At 47.0% G+C, this 20,500-nt stretch overlaps 1 protein-coding gene across 3 annotated transcripts in view; it reads right to left on the minus strand.

Annotated features, from left to right (window-relative positions):
* LOC134352608 (sphingolipid delta(4)-desaturase/C4-monooxygenase DES2-like) overlaps positions 1 to 20,225 on the minus strand; it is a 40,210-nt gene extending 19,985 nt beyond the window's left edge. Inside the window, exon 1 of one of the 3 annotated variants that reach the window (XM_063059902.1) lies at positions 20,069 to 20,225. In XM_063059902.1, coding sequence (XP_062915972.1) covers positions 20,069 to 20,150 — 82 coding nt within the window. In that variant the 5' untranslated portion in view covers positions 20,151 to 20,225. The remainder of the gene's footprint in view (positions 1 to 20,068) is intronic. The other 2 variants (XM_063059903.1, XM_063059904.1) reach the window with 2 other exon arrangements.
* Between the last annotated feature and the right edge of the window lie 275 nt (positions 20,226 to 20,500).

Genomic DNA, 20,500 nt, shown 5'->3' on the forward strand with positions numbered 1-20,500 from the left:
TTAGAAGAGCAAGAGGTGACCTCACTGAAACTAAAATATTCTGCTAAGAGGATGTTTCTCCTAGAGGGGAGAACATCTTAAACAATCCCTGTGTTTTTTTTTTAAGAGAATAAGACACAGGAGCAGAATTAGGCCATTCGGCCCATCAATTCTGCTCTGCCACCTCATCATGGCTGGCTTATTATCTCTCTCAACCCCATTCTCCTGTCTTCTGCCTGTCAGCTTTGACACTCTCAAGAACCTATCAGCCTCTACTTTAACTATACCAAATGACTTGGCCTCCACATCCGTCTGCGGCAAGGAATTCCACAAACTCACTGCCCTCTGGCTAAAGAAATTCCTCCTCATCTCTGTTCTAAAAGGATGCCCTCTCCAGGTGCACTCTTTCTAAGACTTTCGACGTTCGGGAGGTTCCCCGCGCCTTGTTCTTCTAAACTCCAGCGAGTCTAGACCCAAGTGTTCCTCCTTTCATTCTCCTCTGGGCCCTCTCCGATGTCAACACACCCTTAGATATGGGGCCCAAAATGACTCTCAGCTCCCCAAGTGCGGTCTGAGCAGTGCCTTGGTGTTGCTTCCCTGCTTTTATGTTCTAGCTGTCTTGAAATGAAGGCTAATATTGCATTTGCCTTCTTTGTGGTTTCACAATAGGTGGACTACCCAATTAAGACTATGAGGAGGAATTTGGTGAATCTTTGGAACTCTCTGCCCCAGGGGCCTGGAGAGTTGGAGTCATTTAATATAATCAGACTCATTCTAAGGTCTTTTCAGTCCTCAAAGGAATCCTTTGCAGAAAATGACAGCACAGCAGTACAGTACTGAGAACAAGATTAGGTCACACGTCCAACGGGCGTCTTACTAAACTAGGGTGTCAGGATGGAGATGTGTCTCTGTCAAAGATGCTCCTTCCTCCAGCAGTCTGCAGCTCACCCTCGGGCAAGGAGTAGCACCTGCTTCGCCCCCTGACCAGGGTCACATGAAGGCATGAGAAGCTGGTGCATATAGACAGATTGATAGATAAATAAATACTTTGTTGATCCCAAAGCAAATTACTGTCACAGTAGCATTACAAGTGCACAGATATTCAAATATTGGAAGAGAAGTAAGAAAGAATAAAAAATGTTACTTCAAACAGTTTAACGGGAGGGGGCCATCACTTCCCAGGATATAGGTTGGCTCATTATAGGGCCTAATGGCTGAGGGTAAGAATGACCTCATATAGCGCTCTGTGCAGCGGTGCAGTTGTCTTAGTCTATTACTAAAATGGACTTAGTCTGTTCAGCCAAGGTGACATGCAGAGGGCGAGAAACATTGTCCAAATTGCCAGGATTTTCCGTAGAGCCCTCTCTTCTACCACAACCTCCAGCGTGTCTAGTTTGACCCCTATAACAGTCTTTCTAATCAGTTTATTGAGTGTTTTGGCATCTGCATGTTGATGCCATTGCCCCAGCGCACCACCACATAGAAGGTTGTACTGGCGACAACGGACGGGTAGACCAAGTGAAAGAGAGCCCTGCAGATTCCAAAGGACCCCAGTCTCCTCAGGAAGCAGAGGCGACTCTGGCCCTTCTTATACACAGCCTCTGTGTTGGAGCTCCACTCAAGTCTGTAATCTAGGTTCACCCCCAGGTACTTGTAGGTCCTCACCATCCTCCTGTCCTCCCTTTATACACCCAGCTATTGCTGAGACATCAGAGAATTTCTACAGATCACAAGTCCTGGTTATGCAACCACTGACGAAAAGCAGACAATCTCTGAAGAGTATTGATAATGGCTGGGGTCACCCATCTTGTAAAGACACTGCCCAGAAGGTGGCAATGGCAAACCACTTCTGTAGAAAAATTGGCCAAGAACAATCATGGTGATGGAAAGACCACGATCGCCCACGTCATACAACACGGCACGTAATGATGATGTCATATGACACGGCACATAATGATGATGTCATAAGACACGGCACATAATGATGATGACTAAACTGACTTGAGGGTCGAGGGGCAAACTCATACTCCTGCTCCCCTCCTCCTTATTGCATCCATAAATCACAAGGGATCTTTAAAAATATATTGGTTTACTGTATTAGTCTCACATCCTGACTTAGTGAAAAGCTTTTGTTTACAGAGTTATAAGAGAACCACGCTTCTAAGCAAACATATTGAAATAGTCACCATCTACGAACCCATAAGAGCCAAAGAAACACAAGCCAATGGAATTCAATGGAACTAAATCATGACCGAGGCAAGCAGCCTGTATAAACGTGAACACTCTCACAGTGAAACAGCAACAACTCGGCACTGAGGGTGTCACCTCGACAGGCGATGAAACATCTGCAAGCTAATTGCCAAGCTGGGTGAACACCCCAACATCAAACACCTCAACCCGAGCTGCCAACATTCACCAGCATCCTAAACTAATAGTTACTTTCACTAACCAGTGCACCACAGATAGACAAAGTACAAGGGCCACGACAAGTTACACTGAGAGATTAAGAGTCCGCTATCTAACGTAAAAATGTCCTTTCAAGAGTCTGATAATACCGGGATAGAAGCTGTTCTTGAGAATGGTAGCATGTTTTTTCAAGCTTTTGGATCTTCTTGTGTTTACTGGTTATCAGAATATTAGGAAATGGAAATGTAAACCCCTCACCAGGCTCGTATGCAAACTTGGCTCGGTAGGTAACTCTGCGAAGAGCCACATGACTCAGCAGTGTCTGTCCAGGGCCGGTATGATCTGGGGTTCAACTGAACAGGAACGTCATGAAGTTCCGATGAAAGAAACATTGATTTGAGCGAACACTGTGTAAATACTGCCCATACTCAATTAATGGCTGGCAAGAAATAACAGTTTGTACACCAGCATAAAATTGTAACGGAAGTTTATTTACCAATTTCAGCTTTATCAAACAGTTATTTAGGAAAAAGTTAAACCAATCCAATGTACGCATAAACCACCAGAGCTTGTCTCTTCCAAAACTGGGTATTAGGGGGTGTATCTCTTATTCTGCATGAAAACACACGCCACATTTTCAAATCTCTCTCTCTCTTCCCCACCTAGGAGCCATTCATTTGCACAAAGCACTTCTTACAATGGGGCCTCTCTTTCCAGTGGCAGTCTCCTTCTGCCCCGCTGCACAGTTCCTGCCAAAAGACCCAAAACAGGACCGCTGTCTGTCACAAAACTCTCTCTGCCCCACTCTCTCCAAAACTTTCTCCAGATCGCGCCACCCTGATTGGCCGACACCACATTCCTAAGCTGGACAGCAGGGCTTCTTATCTTTAGCCAAAACCAAAACATTCTACCAGCAACACACCCTCCTTTTACAGAAAGCTGCAACCTATAGCATCGAAATCTTAACCAGGGTATTACAGAAACAAATTCTGTTGGATTAATAAACATCCAATTAGAAAGCAAAGGATCTGCTTGTTTCCTCAATGGGCTGTGAGGTCATGGGCCCCATGACAACAGACGATAGGGGGACCAATGGCAGAAGTGGGAATGTGAGACATTTATAGACTATTGTTTTTTATTGATTCTATTGTATTCTTTGTTCTAATGAGAATGCCTGCAAGAAAATGAATCTCAGGGTAGTATAATATAAGTTCCCCAAGGTTGTTATAGCTGGGTGTGGTAGTTGGGGGATATGCTCCTACTGCCTATTAAATGCTCCCAATGGCGTGCGTCTCAAATAGCCTCTGACAACCAAGTCCAGCTCCCGGCCTTCATGTGTGGCTTAGATACTAAGCCCAGCGGAACAGTTTCTACTGAGAGGAGAAGGGGCAAAGGTGTGTCATATGTGCCTAAAAGCCAGTCGCTTCTGGCAGATGGGGTTCATCAGCTGTGGCTGGCAGCTCATTCAGGAGAAGAGAAACTCTGATCTTGAACCTCCGCTGCCTTGCGGCTGTACCCACTCACGGGGAAGGCTTCGGGAGAAACTCCGAGGGAAAAATCCGGAGCTGGAGTCCCCAAGACAAAGAGTTCAATGCTGATTGGTAACTCCTGCAATGCCACTGGTGCCAGTCTCTGCCGTTCCTTTGGATTCATCAGCTGTGTGGGGAGGGGGAAGCCTGCCACATGGGCAACAGCTTGCTCTCCATATCGTACTGCCCTGGCTTGAGTATCACGTAGGCACCTGAGACACAGCATCCATGGTTGCCCCTGGCCAACAGAGGCCTAATAATACAGGAACATATATGTCCTTTGACAATAAATTATTTTCTTTTCAAATCTTTTATTACTATCCAAAATTAACAAGAGTACATCGAAGTAAGCAACACTTACAATGTCTCAAGAAAAAAAAACATTATTATAAGATTGAAAAAATGTTGGTGATTAAAAAAAAAGGGGGAAAAAACCCTACTAAGCAAGAAAAAGTGAGGGGGAAAAACCCCATTAGGTGTTCAGCCCCGGAGCCATGCGTCATACAAAAAGCTTCTAAAAATAAACATCAAACCGCCAGCAAGAAACAAAAAGTACCAAAAATTTACAATTAGATCGTGGAGGAAATCTATCAATTAACTCAAATGATAATGCGCGTTGATAATAAATTTACTTTGAACTTTGAACCTCGTGGAATCCATCCAATGAACGTTAGCAAATTCTAAAGACCGTGAGGTAAAACCAGAAAACAGTGGAAAACTCAGCCAGATACTCTGATCTCGGCAATCCACTTGCAAACGTCTTGTCACCACATGAGGAGACGTCATCAGTGCCCTGTTCATTTGGCCTTTACGTATTCAACAATTGGCTGACTGGTTAACATTACGAAAACTAAACTGTGATGTAGGGAGGAACGCGTGCAAGTAAATTGCCAAGATCGGAGCACAACTCAAGCCAACCGTCAACCACCCGAGCTACACATCTTCGGAATTATCTCCGTCAGTCAAATACGTAAAGGAAAAACAGAGGAAACGTCTCAGGGCAACGTTCCATCAGAAGTCAGTGGGGTGAGGTGGGAGAGGTTCCCATGTGATTTTATTACGTAACCTCTCTCAGCCCCAGATTCAAGTTTCCTGGTAACCGCGCCCATTGAATACCTGATCGAATCAGGTGACTTTTTGCTGTGGGTTCACGGTAATGAAATACCACAGAGATTAGCTCACAGCCTTCGTTCCTCCCCACAGTGAGGAATCCTTTTATAAAACAGCCACAAATTTACTTCCCTTTCTGGTGAAAGCCACCTTTGCCAAGTTTTTAAAACTGTAATTGGGACAGAAAGTTTTTTAATCCAGCAAGATGACAAGATATGAAATGCAATGGGGGTTGAGTGGTGGCAGAGGGGGGCATTCACAGGTCAGGCATTGGAGAGGAAATACTTTCTATGCTTGTAAGGAGCAGATGGGGAGGGTTTTGGGATAGGAAACCTTTTTTTAAAAACATACTTTTTTTGTCATTCCACATGAAAACAGCACACTGACGACAAGTTGACAAGCAGTACTGCTATAAGAAAGCAGCATCTTTCATCAGGACCCCCACCACCCAGGCTATACTCCCTTCATGCAGCTGTCATCGGGAAGGAGGTACAGGAGCCTCAGGTCCCACACCACCAGGTTCAGGAACAGTTATTACCCCTCAACCATCAGACTCCTGAACCAGTGTGGATAACTTCACTCAGCCCAACTCTGAACTGATTCAACACATCAGACTCCTGAACCAGTGTGGATAACTTCACTCACCCCAACTCTGAACTGATTCAACACATCAGGCTCCTGAACCAGTGTGGATAACTTCACTCACCCCAACTCTGAACTGATTCAACACATCAGACTCCTGAACCAGTGTGGATAACTTCACTCACCCCAACTCTGAACTGATTCAACACATCAGGCTCCTGAACCAGTGTGGATAACTTCACTCACCCCAACTCTGAACTGATTCAACACATCAGGCTCCTGAACCAGTGTGGATAACTTCACTCACCCCAACTCTGAACTGAGTCAACACATCAGGCTCCTGAACCAGTGTGGATAACTTCACTCACCCCAACTCTGAACTGATTCAACACATCAGACTCCTGAACCAGTGTGGATAACTTCACTCAGCCCAACTCTGAAGTGATTCAACACATCGGACTCCTGAACCAGTGTGGATAACTTCACTCACCCCAACTCTGAACTGATTCAACACATCGGACTCCTGAACCAGTGTGGATAACTTCACTCACCCCAACTCTGAACTGAGTCAACACATCAGGCTCCTGAACCAGTGTGGATAACTTCACTCACCCCAACTCTGAACTGATTCAACACATCAGGCTCCTGAACCAGTGTGGATAACTTCACTCACCCCAACTCTGAACTGATTCAACACATCAGGCTCCTGAACCAGTGTGGATAACTTCACTCACCCCAACTCTGAACTGATTCAACACATCAGACTCCTGAACCAGTGTGGATAACTTCACTCAGCCCAACTCTGAACTGATTCAACACATCGGACTCCTGAACCAGTGTGGATAACTTCACTCACCCCAACTCTGAACTGATTCAACACATCGGACTCCTGAACCAGTGTGGATAACTTCACTCACCCCAACTCTGAACTGAGTCAACACATCAGGCTCCTGAACCAGTGTGGATAACTTCACTCACCCCAACTCTGAACTGATTCAACACATCAGACTCCTGAACCAGTGTGGATAACTTCACTCACCCCAACTCTGAACTGATTCAACACATCAGACTCCTGAACCAGTGTGGATAACTTCACTCACCCCAACTCTGAACTGAGTCAACACATCAGGCTCCTGAACCAGTGTGGATAACTTCACTCACCCCAACTCTGAACTGATTCAACACATCAGGCTCCTGAACCAGTGTGGATAACTTCACTCACCCCAACTCTGAACTGATTCAACACATCAGACTCCTGAACCAGTGTGGATAACTTCACTCAGCCCAACTCTGAACTGATTCAACACATCGGACTCCTGAACCAGTGTGGATAACTTCACTCACCCCAACTCTGAACTGATTCAACACATCGGACTCCTGAACCAGTGTGGATAACTTCACTCACCCCAACTCTGAACTGAGTCAACACATCAGGCTCCTGAACCAGTGTGGATAACTTCACTCACCCCAACTCTGAACTGATTCAACACATCAGACTCCTGAACCAGTGTGGATAACTTCACTCACCCCAACTCTGAACTGATTCAACACATCAGACTCCTGAACCAGTGTGGATAACTTCACTCACCCCAACTCTGAACTGAGTCAACACATCAGGCTCCTGAACCAGTGTGGATAACTTCACTCACCCCAACTCTGAACTGATTCCCAACAATCTTTGGACTCACTTTCAAGGACCGGACAACTCATGTTCTCAGAATTATTTATTACTTATTTTAATTTATTATTTGTACCATTTGCCCTCTTTTTCACATTGGATGTTTATCAGCCACAGTTCAGTATAGTTTTTTTTCACATGTTGTGTTTCTTTGTTCCACTGTGAATGCCTGCAAAAAATGAACCCCAAGGTAGTGTATGGAAACAGATCATATAAAGTTCAGAGTTCAAAGTAAATTTGTTACCAAAGTACATATATGTCACCATATACAACCTTGAGGTTCATTTTCTTGTGGGCATACCCAATAAACCTACAGTATAAAAACCATAACAGAATCAATGAAAGACCGCACCTATTTGGGTGTTCAACTAATGCACAAAAGACAACAATCTGCACAAATACAAAAAGAAAAAAAGAATAATATAAATAAATAGCAATAAATATTGAGAACATCAGCTGAAGAAACCTTGAAAATGAGTCCATAGGTTGTGGAATCAGTTCAGAGTTGGGGTGAGTGAAGTTATCCACACTGGTTCAGGAGTCTGATGTGTTGAATCAGTTCAGAGTTGGGCTGAGTGAAGTTATCCACACTGGTTCAGGAGTCTGATGGTTGAGGGGTAATAACTGTTCCTGAACCTGGTGGTGTGGGTCCCGAGGCTCCTGTACCTTCTTCCTGATGGTGGCAGTGAGACAAGAGCATGTCCTGGGTGGTGGGACTTTGATAATAAATTCACTTTGAACATTGAAGGTTAGCATGGACGTGACTTGCCAAACGGCCTCCTCACACTGTAGGAAATGTTGGACTGAATTGCGTTGATGGCGGGAGACAGGCAGCACCGGCCACATCGCAATGATCCCTGGCCACAAGGCGTCCTGGGGGAGAGCAACCGGGAAGATGTTTGGGGAAGCACGTGGTGCAGAAGGTCCACATCTCACAACGCCAGAAAACCAGGTTCAATTCTGACTTCAGGCGCTGTCTGCGTGGAGTTCGAACATTCTGGCTTCCACCTCTACGGGTCAAAGTTGCTGTGCGAAAGGTGGTTGAGAAGTCATATGGTGTGTTGACCTTCATTCCTCGGGGTGGGGGGGGGGGTGCTGAATTGAGATCGGGAGCCGAGGTCACGTTGCAGCTTTATGAAACCCCGATTAGAGTGTCGTGTTCAGTTCTGGTCACCTCCTTACAGGGAGAATGTGGAAGCTTTAGAAAGGGAGAGGGGAGATTTACAAGGTTTAAAGAACATCTTATGAGGGGAGGTCGAGCGAGCTAGGGCTTTTCTCATTGGAGCAAAGGGGGATAAGAGATGACCTGACAGAGGTCCACAAGACGATAAGAGGCACAGATAGAGAGGACAGCTCGTGCCTTTATCACAGAGCACATAGGAGAGGGAAAATTTTAAGGTAATTTGGGGAAAGTATAGGGGGACATCAGAGGTATGAAAGGCTTTGGTCCAGGTGTGGACAAGGTGGAACTACGCAGAGAAAGTGTTCAGCATTGACTAGATGTACTGTGTGTGTGTGCTGTAATGATCTATGATTAGGATTCATTGGTCTGTGAAGCACAGGGGACAGCAGAATGATACCTCAATCAGCTCTACCCCCTTGACAATTGTTTTGACTTTGTTAGAACAAAACCCCAGAACTGGGAGAGCAGGAGGTAAATCTCTATGTCCACCTCGAAAACCTAAAAACACTGTTTTCACACCTCCCCAAGACGATCTGCCTTCTGGCTAGTGCAGGAGAGCGTGGTTAGCTAAAGCATCTGCTGGAGGGAGTTTTGGAACTTCCTCAGTCGTATAGTATTGCCTTATAGTGACAAGCCCCCATTTACTCAGCTCTAATCCAGCCTTGCTAAACTCCCTCCATCTCGCAGATTGTGCAGTGAAGTGTGTCATTTGTATCAACAACCAACACAGTTCGTACGTGCTGGGGGGCAGCCACAAGTATTAGCATGTTTCAGTTGTCAACACACAGCACGCCCACCACTCACGAACACTAACCCGTACGTCTTTGGACTGTGGGAGGAAACCAGAGCACCCGGAGGAAACACACACTGTCATGGGGAGAACGTACAAACTCCTTACAGACAGCGGTGGGAATCGAACCCCGATCTTACGATGGCTGACGCGGTCAAGCGTTATGCTACCAAGCCGCCAGTTCTCCATCACAGTAAAAACCAGAGCACTTGCTTCATTTTTGTCCTCTCGCTCACCCCAAAGTGGCTCTTCCTCCTTGTGCTCCAAGTTCTGGGAACTCCTTCCATAAAACCCTTCGGATTTTTAAACCTCCCTCATACTTCTTTCTATGTGGAGTTTGCACGTTCTCCCTTTTGTATCCCCTGCCCAGAGGCAGCAGTGAGAAGGGGCACGGCCTGGACGGCGGGGGTCCCTGATGATGGATGCTGCTTTGCTGTGACAACGCTCCGTGTAGATGTGCTCAGTGGTGAGGAGGACTTTGTCCGTGATGGACAGGGCTGTGTCCACCACTTTCTGTAGTCTTTTCCGTTCCTGGGCATTGCCGGCTCCATGCCAGGCTGTGATGCAACCAGTTAGGATACTCTCCACTCTGCATCTATAGAAATTTGTCAAAGTTTTGTGCCAAACAAATGCAAACTTCTAAGAAAGTACAGAAACAACAGGAATTCTGCAGATGCTGGAAATTCAAGCAACACACATCAAAGTTGCTGGTGAACGCAGCAGGCCAGGCAGCATCTGTAGGAAGAGGCGCAGTCGACGTTTCAGGCCGAGACCCTTCGTCAGGACTAACTGAAGGAAGAGTGAGTAAGGGATTTGAAAGTTGGAGGGGGAGGGGGAGATCCAAAATGATAGGAGAAGACAGGAGGGGGAGGGATGGAGCCAAGAGCTGGACAGGTGATAGGCAAAAGGGGATACGAGAGGATCATGGGACAGGAGGTCCGGGAAGAAAGACAAGCGGGGGGGGACCCAGAGGATGGGCAGGAGGTATATTCAGAGGGACAGAGGGAGAAAAAGGAGAGTGAGAGAAAGAATGTGTGCATAAAAATAAGTAACAGATGGGGTACGTGGGGGAGGTGGGGCCTTAGCGGAAGTTAGAGAAGTCGATGTTCATGCCATCAGGTTGGAGGCTACCCAGACGGAATATAAGGTGTTGTTCCTCCAACCTGAGTGTGGCTTCATCTTTACAGTAGAGGAGGCCGTGGATAGACATGTCAGAATGGGAATGGGATGTGGAATTAAAATGTGTGGCCACTGGGAGATCCTGCTTTCTCTGGCGGACAGAGCGTAGATATTCAGCAAAGCGGTCTCCCAGTCTGCGTCGGGTCTCACCAATATATAAAAGGCCACATCGGGAGCACCGGACGCAGTATATCAGCCCAGTCGACTCACAGGTGAAGTGTTGCCTCACCTGGAAGGACTGTTTGGGGCCCTGAATGGTGGTAAGGGAGGAAGTGTAAGGGCATGTGTAGCACTTGTTCCGCTTACACGGATAAGTGCCAGGAGGGAGATCAGTGGGGAGGGATGGGGGGGACGAATGGACAAGGGAGTTGCGTAGGGAGCGATCCCTGCGGAATGCAGAGAGAGGGGGGATGGAAAGATGTGCTTAGTGGTGGGATCCCGTTGGAGGTGGCGGAAGTTACGGAGAATAATATGTTGCACCCGGAGGCTGGTGGGGTGGTAGGTGAGGACCAGGGGAACCCTATTCCTAGTGGGGTGGCGGGAGGATGGAGTGAGAGCAGATGTACGTGAAATGGGGGGGATGCGTTTAAGAGCAGAGTTGATAGTGGAGGAAGGGAAGCCCCTTTCTTTAAAAAAGGAAGACATCTCCCTCGTCCTAGAATGAGAAGCCTCATCCTGAGAGCAGATGCGGCGGAGACGGAGGAATTGCGAGAAGGGGATGGCGTTTTTGCAAGAGACAGGGTGAGAAGAGGAATAGTCCAGATAGCTGTGAGAGTCAATAGGCTTATAGTAGACATCAGTGGATAAGCTGTCTCCAGAGACAGAGACAGAAAGATCTAGAAAGGGGAGGGAGGTGTCAGAAATGAACCAGGTAAACTTGAGGGCAGGGTGAAAGTTGGAGGCAAAGTTAATAAAGTCAACGAGTTCTGCATGCGTGCAGGAAGCAGCGTCAATGCAGTCGTCGATGTAGCGAAGGAAAAGTGGGGGACAGATACCAGAATAGGCACAGAACATAGATTGTTCCACAAAGCCAACAAAAAGGCAGGCATAGCTAGGACCCATACGGGTGCCCATAGCTACACCTTTAGTTTGGAGGAAGTGGGAGGAGCCAAAGGAGAAATTATTAAGAGTAAGGACTAATTCCGCTAGACGGAGCAGAGTGGTGGTAGAGGGGAACTGATTAGGTCTGGAATCCAAAAAGAAGCAGAGAGCTTTGAGACCTTCCTGATGGGGGATGGAAGTATATAGGGACTGGACATCCATGGTGAAAATAAAGCGGTGGGGGCCAGGGAACTTAAAATCATCGAAAAGTTTAAGAGCGTGAGAAGTGTCACGAACATAGGTCGGAAGGGATTGAACAAGGGGGGATAAAACCGTCACAAACATAGGTCGGAAAGTACAGATGCTGCCTTGCCCTCTTTGTGATGACACTCACATGCTGGCCCCAGGATGCAGCTTAAAGTGGCCCTGGATTCAACAGGAGGCTACCTCCAGAGAGGCGTAGCATCCAGCACCATGTTTTACAGCGTCAGTGATGGGGGTTAAATTACCACCACTGTCTACAGGGAGTTTGTGTGTTTGCCCTGTGACCCCGTGGGTTTCCTCCAGATGTTCTGGCTTCCTCAGTCCAAAGCCCTACAGTGTATCAGGTAAATGGGTTGTAGGCACGCTACATCGGCACCAGAGACATGGCGAGACTAGCCAGCTGTTCCCAGTGCAATCCCACGCTATTTTGGTCATTGACACAAAGCCTTAAGACCATAAGATATAGGAGCAGAAATAGGCCATTTTGGCCCATCGATTTTCCTCTGCCATTTTCCCTGTCAACCCCAGACTCCTGCCTTCTCCCCGTATCCCTTCAAGCCCTGACTGATCAAGAATCTATCAACCTTTGCCTTAAATATACCCAACAACTAGGCCTTCACTGCTGCCTGTGGCAATGAATTCCACAGATTCGCCACTCTCTGGCTAAAGAAATTCCTTCACATTCCCGTTCGAAAAGGATACTCCTTTATTCTGAGGTGTGTCCTCTGGTTTTAGACTCCCCCATCATAGGAAACAACTTCTCCACATCCACTCTATACTGAAGCTGCATTTTAAAGTACCTTGCAGACCAGGAAACACCCAACTGACTGAGATGTCTGTATGTGCATGAATGCAATCAACACCCCATTGACCTGAAATACCTACATAGGCAGGAATGCAATTAACACATCTATTGCAATCTCTTGCCACCATTCAGGGCCCCAAACAGTCCTTCCAAGTGAGGCACTTGTGAGTCTGTTAGGGTCATCTATTGCATCCGGTGCTCCTGGTGTAGCCTCCTCTACATTGGTGAAACCCAACGCATATTGGGGGACCACTTTGTCAAGCACCTCCGCTCCGTCCGCCACAACAGACAGGATCCCCCAGTAGCCACCGACTTCAACTCTGCTTCCCACTCCCATTCAGATATGTCCATACATGGCCTCCTCTACTGCCATGATGAGGCTAAACTCAGGTTGCAGGAGCAACACCTCATATACCGTCTAGGTAGTCTCCAGCCCTTTGGTATGAACATAGAATTCTCCAACTTCTGGTAATTCCCTCCCCCTCCCTTCCTCTATCCCTATGTCACTCTGCCCCCTCCCCCAGCTGCCTATCACCTCCCTCATGGTTCCGCCTCCTTCTACTACCCATTGTGTTTTCCCCTATTCCTTCTTCACCTTTCCTGCCTATCACCTCCCTGCTTCCCTTCCCCTACCCCTTTATCTTTCCCCTTACTGGTTTTTCACCTGGAACCTATCAGCCTTCTCCTTCCCACCCTCCCCCACCTTCTTTATAGGGCCTCTGCCCCTTCCCTCTACAATCCTGACAAAGGGTTCCGGCCCGAAACGAAAACTGATCTTTTCCACAGATGCTGCCTGACCTGCTGAGTTCCTCCAGCGTGTTGTTAGTGTTGCTAACACCCCATTGTAGGAATATATTTAGAATAAATTGCAAACCAGGAAACACCCAATTGAAGTGATATGACTGCATGTTCATGAATGCAATCAACATCACATTGCATCACTCTGAGTCCACAGTAATTAACACTCATTGTAGGTGGGTTCGTGGGAAGATCCAGGAATTTGGAAAATGACATGCAACTTAAAAGAAACATTAGAAGAGCATTGTAACTATAGAAATTGCCCTATAACCTTTGTTCTTTACCATGTAAACTGTGCTGTAATGTTGGGTTGAGGAGTCTCTCTCTCTCTCTCTCTCTCTCCCTCTCTCGTAACTCCAGTGGCTATCAGCCCATGTGCGTCCTGAGTGCGTCCTCTGGTGACTTGGTGTACAGTCACAACGTTAACCAACTGGAAACTGATTCAAAGCTTCAATTCCCCATGGAGTTGATCCTTACCTATCAAACGAAACACCAATTATTGCCGTCCAGTCCGTGCAGCATTTTGCGTCTGCACCACAGCAGTGTCCTTCAGCACATAGCATCTGCGTTGTCCATAGTGACATCAGCCAGCACATGGCCTGTATCTCTCCGTTTCATAGAAACATAGAAAATAGGTGCAGGAGTAGGCCATTTGGCCCTTCGAGCCTGCACCGCCATTCAGTATGATCATGGCTGATCATCCAACTCAGAACCCTGTACCAGCCTTCCCTCCATACCCCCTGATCCCTTTAGCCACAAGGGCCATATCTAACTCTCTCTTAAATATAGCCAATGAACTGGCCTCAACTGTTTCCTGTGGCAGAGAATTCCACAGATTCACCACTCTCTGTGTGAAGAAGTTTTTCCTCATCTCGGTCCTAAAAGGCTTCCCCTTTATCCTCAAACTGTGACCCCTCGTTCTGGACTTCCCCAACATCGGGAACAATCTTCCTGCATCTAGCCTGTCCAATCCCTTTAGGATCTTATACGTTTCAATCAGATCCCCCCTCAATCTTCTAAATTCCAACGAGTACAAGCCCAGTTCATCCAGTCTTTCTTCATATGAAAGTCCTGCCATCCCAGGAATCAATCTGGTGAACCTTCTTTGTACTCCCTCTATGGCAAAGATGTCTTTCCTCAGATTAGGGGACCAAAACTGCACACAATACTCCAGGTGTGGTCTCACCAAGGCCTTGTTTCCTGCCGGTTCATATGTCAGTCTCCATGCCTCTCAAGCATAGCTGTTGTTTCTGCTTTCACCACTTCCCCAGTCACCCACACTCTCTGCATGAAAGAATACAAATCCCATTTCAGTCTTTCTCCTTCCCACCTCAAACCTATGCCTTCTAGCATCTGATATTTCTGTTCTGGGAAAAAGTCTTTGGCTGTGTACCATGTAGCCCCTCATAGTTTTATCGCCATAGGACACAGGAGCAGAATTAGGCCATTGGGTCGATCGAATCTGCTCTGCCATTCCATCATGGCTGACTGATCCCTCTCAATCCCACTCTCCTGCCATCTCCTCGTAACCACTGACGCCCCGACTAATCAGGAACCTATCAACCTCCACTTTAATATACCAGATGACTTGACCTCCTCAGCCGTCTGTAGCAATGAATTCCTCGGATTCACCTCTGACTAAAGGGGCGTCTTTGTATTCTGAGGCCATGCCCTCCTTAACCACTACTGGAGAGAGTGGTTACAGTGGTCAGACTTAACCACTACTGGAAACGTCCTAAACACGAGGAAATCTGCAGATGCTGGAAATACGAAACAACACACACAAAATGCTGGAGGAACTCAGCAGGTCAGGCAGCATCTGTGGAAATGGATAGACAGTCGAAGTTTTGGGCTGAGACCTGAGAAAGGACTTGAAGAAGGATCTTGGACGAAAGGTCGAATATCTATGCATTTCCATAGATGCTGCCTGACCTGCTGAGTTCCTCCACCCTTTTGCGTGTGTTGCATTGGAAACATCCTCTCCATATCCATTCTTTCTAAGCCTTTCAATATTTGATTTGGTTTCAATGAGTATATATTATATACTTCTGTCATGTCTGAATTCACCCTCTGATAATCCAGGGAAAACTAATCCAAGTTTGTCCAATCTCCCCTCATAACTAACATTCTCAAGTCCAAGTGACAATCTGGTGAATCTCTTCTGCGCCTCTGCAAAAACATCACATCGTCCCTTTGATTGCAACCATGAAGATTTGTCAAAGTAAGAGCCACGGAAATCTATTCCAATTCCAGCAAGTTTCAGGTGTGATGCACCATCAATAACTCCAAAAGACTGGAAGTAGAGTGAATACTGAAAGGCTTTTATTCGCAGTAAAATGTGACCTCCAGCATGCTGAGTGTCTGCCCCTGGACTGAGAGGAGGAGCCAAGGCCCAATCGCCTTTATTCAGGACTCTGTGGGAGGAGACACAGGGGCAGTCAGCAGAGGGGCATCTCCAGACAGGTAACCCAGTTACAACATATATATATGGTTTACCACAAGGTGAGGACACACTTCGAGGTTTGTGCACTGTTCTGGTCTCCCAGCTGCAGGAAGAGTATTGCAAGCTGGAAGTGGTGCAGGGAAGATTCACAAGGATATTTCCAGGCTGCAGGCTCCAGGCTGTGTGTCCGACAGAGTGATCAGCAGCACTGGGGCTCCACAGGGGACTGTCTTGTCTCCCTTTCTCTTCACCATTTACACTTCGGACTTCAAATACTGCACAGAGTCTTGTCATCTTCAGAAGTTTTCTGATGACTCTGCCATAGCTGGATGCATCAGCAAGGGAGATGAGGCTGAGTACAGGGCTACGGTAGGGAACTTTGTCACATGGTGTGAGCAGAATTATCTGCAGCTCAATGTGAAAAAGACTAAGCAGCTGGTGGTAGACCTGAGGAGAGCTAAGGTACCAGTGACCCCTGTTTCCATCCAGGGGGTCAGTGTGGACATGGTGGAGGATTACAAATACCTGGGGATACGAATTGACAATAAACTGGACTGATCAAAGAACACTGAGGCTGTCTACAAGAAGGGTCAGAGCCGTCTCTATTTCCTGAGGAGACTCAGGTCCTTTAACATCTGCTGGACGATGCTGAGGATGTTCTACACGTCTGTGGTGGCCAGTGCGATCATGTTTGCTGTTGTGTGCTGGGGCAGCAGGCTGAGGGTAGCAGACACCAACAGAATCAACAAACTCATTCGTAAGGCCAGTGATGTTGTGGGGATGGAACTGGACTCTCTCACGGTGGTGTCTGAAAAGAGGATGCTGTCCAAGTTGCATGCCATCTTGGACAATGTCTCCCATCCACTACATAATGCACTGGGTGGGCACAGGAGTACATTCAGCCAGAGACTCATTCCACCGAGATGCAACACAGAGCGTCATAGGAAGTCATTCCTGCCTGTGGCCATCAAACTTTACAACTCCTCCCTTGGAGGGTCAGACACCCTGAGCCAATAGGCTGGTCCTGGACATTTCATAATTTACTGGCATAATTTACATATTACTATTTATGGTTCTATTACTATTTATTATTTATGGTGCAACTGTAATGAAAACCAATTTCCCCCGGGATCAATAAAGTATGACTATGACTATGACATATGAGTTACAAGGAGAGACTGGAGAGATGGGAACTCTTTCCCGTGGACTGTAGAAGGCTGAGGGGTGACCTTCTAGGGGTTTATAAAACCATGAGGGGCACAGATTAGATGGACAGTCAGAGTCTTTTTCCCTAGGGGAATCGACACAAAAACTAGAGGGAAAGAAGAAAGATTTAAAAGAGAAATTGTTCACACAGAGTGGGGTGGGTATATGGAACCTGCTGCCAGAGGAAGTGGTCATCATCATTATGTGTTGTGTCATATGACATCATCAATATGTGCTGTCATATGACATCATCAATATGTGCTGTCATATGACATCATCAATATGTGCTGTCATATGACATGGGTGATCATGGTCCTTGATTGCTCGGCAATTTTTTTCTACAGAAGTGGTTTGCCATTGTCTGCTCCTGGGCAGTGTCTTTACAAGACGGGTGACCCCAGCCACTATCAATACTCTTCAGAGATTGTCTGCCTGGTGTCAGTGGTTGCAAAACCAGGACTTGTGATCTTCACCGGCTGCTCATTCAACCATCCACCACCTGCTCCCGTGGCCTCACATGACTCTGATCAGGGGGCTAAGCAGGTGCTACACCTTGCCCAAGGGTGACCTGCAGGCTAGCGGAGGGAAGGAGTGCTTTACACCTGCTTTGGTAGAGACGCATCTCCACACCGCCACCCAATATGAGGTGACAGATGTGGGTACAATTACAACATTTGGAAGAGATTTAGAGAGGTGCGTGGATCGGAAAGGTTTAGAGGGATATGGGCCAACTGTAGACAAACGGAACTAACTTGGACAGACACGCTGTCTGTAAGGACTGTGTACATTCTCCCTGTGACTCCCCCAAGTGCTTTGGTTTCCTCCCACAGTTCCACGACGTTCCGGTTGGTAGGTTAATTGTCCCGTGATTAGGTTAGGGTTAAAATGGAGGGATTACTGGGCGGTGTGCCTCGAAGGGTCGGAAGGACCCTCTCCGTGCTGTATCTCAGTAAATATCCTGAGCAGCATAGCTGAGTCGGGCTGAAGGCTGAGGCCTACTTCCATATCACACATCTATGCAGAATCCTCTTCCTGGAGTTCCTGAAGTTGAGACTGCAGCGACAGTTCTTTCCCCTGGGGGGATTCCCCAGAATCTGGGCAAGAGCTGAGAACATGGCCCACACTGGTGATCTGTGGCACTGAACTGTTCGTTCAAGTCAAGTGTGGACAGGAGGAGCAAGGAGCAAGCTTCCTGCCTGCCCGGGCTGCAGGGCAGAAACCAACTCCCTCAGCCAGGGTGGGGGGAACATTTCACCTCCTAGCCAGGTTTGACGGGGAAGGGGTACTTTCTGCCCATTCACCAATCACCACACACACCCCCACACACCGACACAGACACACACACACACAGACACACACACACAGACACAAGACACACACACACCCAGACACAAGACACACACACACAGAGACGGACACGCACACACAGAGACACAGACACACAGACGCAGAGACAAGACACAGACACCGACACACAGAGACAAGACACACACACACACAGACACAGACACAAGACACACACAGACACAGATACACTCACACACACACACCGGTTTCACCTCCCCGAGTGACACGGTAGTGCGGCGATTAGCGCGGTCACTTTACGGTGCCAGTGATCTCGATTCGGGGTTCGATTCCCGCCGCTGCCGGTAAGCAGCTTGTTCATCCTCCCCGTTTACTCCGGGCGCTCCGCTTTCCTCCCACATTCCAGGGGCGAGGTTAGGGTTAGTGCCTTGTGGCCATGCTACCTTGGCACCGAAACCATGGCAACACTTGCGGGCTGCCCCCCACACAATCCTCGCTGATTTGATTTAACGCAAACGGTGCATTTTATTGTATGATTCGATGTACATGTGTCAAATAAAGCAAATTTTATAAAGTATCTTTTTTGTGGGATATTACTCTTCCGAACTTCACACTCTCAGTCTCTGTGGCACACTCGGAAATAAACACAACTGACTTTATAAAGGGAAACTTTACGTGCTCTGCATATTCTACATTGCAATCCGCTTGCTACGAATTGCTTCATAGAGGACAGGACATTACAGCGCAGGTCGACGACAGGCCGAGGTTTTACCCTACTCCCAGATCAGTCTAAACCTTCCCTCTCACACAAGCCTCCATTGTCTCTCAATGTTCAAAGTTCAAAGTAAATTTATTATCAAAGTATGGAAATGTCACCATTTACAATCCTGAGATTCTGTTTCTTGAAGTATGATCAATAAGTCAAATTTATTTATATCGCACATTTGTTTTAAAAAAAACCCACGTTGACCAAAGTACTGTACAGATCAGAGCAGAATAGCTAAAATTACAAATACGTGAAACACAGACATAACCAATAAGGCAAACAGCTTATAGGCGCAAAATAAACAACACAGGGGCCTAGGCACAAGCCAAAAAATCAGCCACATCAGGAGGATCCAAACGCTCGTGAATAAAAGTAAGATTTGAGCCTGGATTTAAAAGAGTCCATGGAGGAGGCAGATCTGCTAGGGAGGGGAATGCTGTTATAGAACAACAACCATAACAGAATCAACGAAAGTTCACCCAACTTGGGCATCCAACCAGCGTGCAGAAGGCAGCAAATTGTGCAAATACAAACAGAATAAATAATAATAAATAAACAATAAATATCAAGAGTCCTTGACAGTGTGTCCGTTGGTTGTGGGGACATTTTTGCGAAGATTTCCCCACACTCCCCCCTTTAACTGGACAGCTGACCATGACCTTACACCCCCACTCGCCAGCGCCGCGTCTCCGGATTAAACACAAATAGCGTCTGAGGGTAACATTGCACGCTACCCGCTGGCCCTTTCCAGACTCGCTTTTCTGACCCTCCGTAGGACCGGACAACCTGTGAATGTTTTATGCGCGGTTTTATTTTCAAACCAGTGAACATGTTTAAAGTCAAAACGTTCTCAAGCACCACTATATATGCGCAGGGGGAAAATTCAGATTTGCAAACACGTGATAAAGACCTTGGGAAACCACTAGGAACGTTAAACAGCGTAGCAAAGTTGAATTTATACAAGAGAAATGTGAAGTTTGACAAAGTTTCGCCGCGGAAGTTACCTAGAATTTCCTTCCTCCTATTCGTGTGCGGCTGCTCCGTGTAAACCCACTCAAAATCCGCACTTAACGCCTTATTACCCATTTCAGCCGTGTAACTCAGAGCGTCGCGCAACTTAATTCATATCCGTTGCCGTCTTTCACTTAATGGCGAGTTAGGGACGGCACCTCCTGTAATTTTACAGAGCTACCTGACTAGTCGTCATCTCTGACTCAAAACTCCTCCCTGTTTCACAGGGCGCTACCTTACTGTCTGCACGGGTTTGAAATTGTTTAAAACCTGAATGAAATAATGTATTAAAATCGGATGAGAAACTGTTTGCAAGTGTTAATGTCGCCGAATTTTTGAGGGTGCGTTTCTACCAAATATAAGTACGCGAGAAGTCTGCCGGTGCTGGAAATCCAGAGCAACACACACAAAATGCTGGAGGAACT

Source organism: Mobula hypostoma, chromosome 10, assembly GCF_963921235.1.
Source record: "Mobula hypostoma chromosome 10, sMobHyp1.1, whole genome shotgun sequence".
NCBI lineage: Eukaryota > Metazoa > Chordata > Chondrichthyes > Myliobatiformes > Myliobatidae > Mobula > Mobula hypostoma.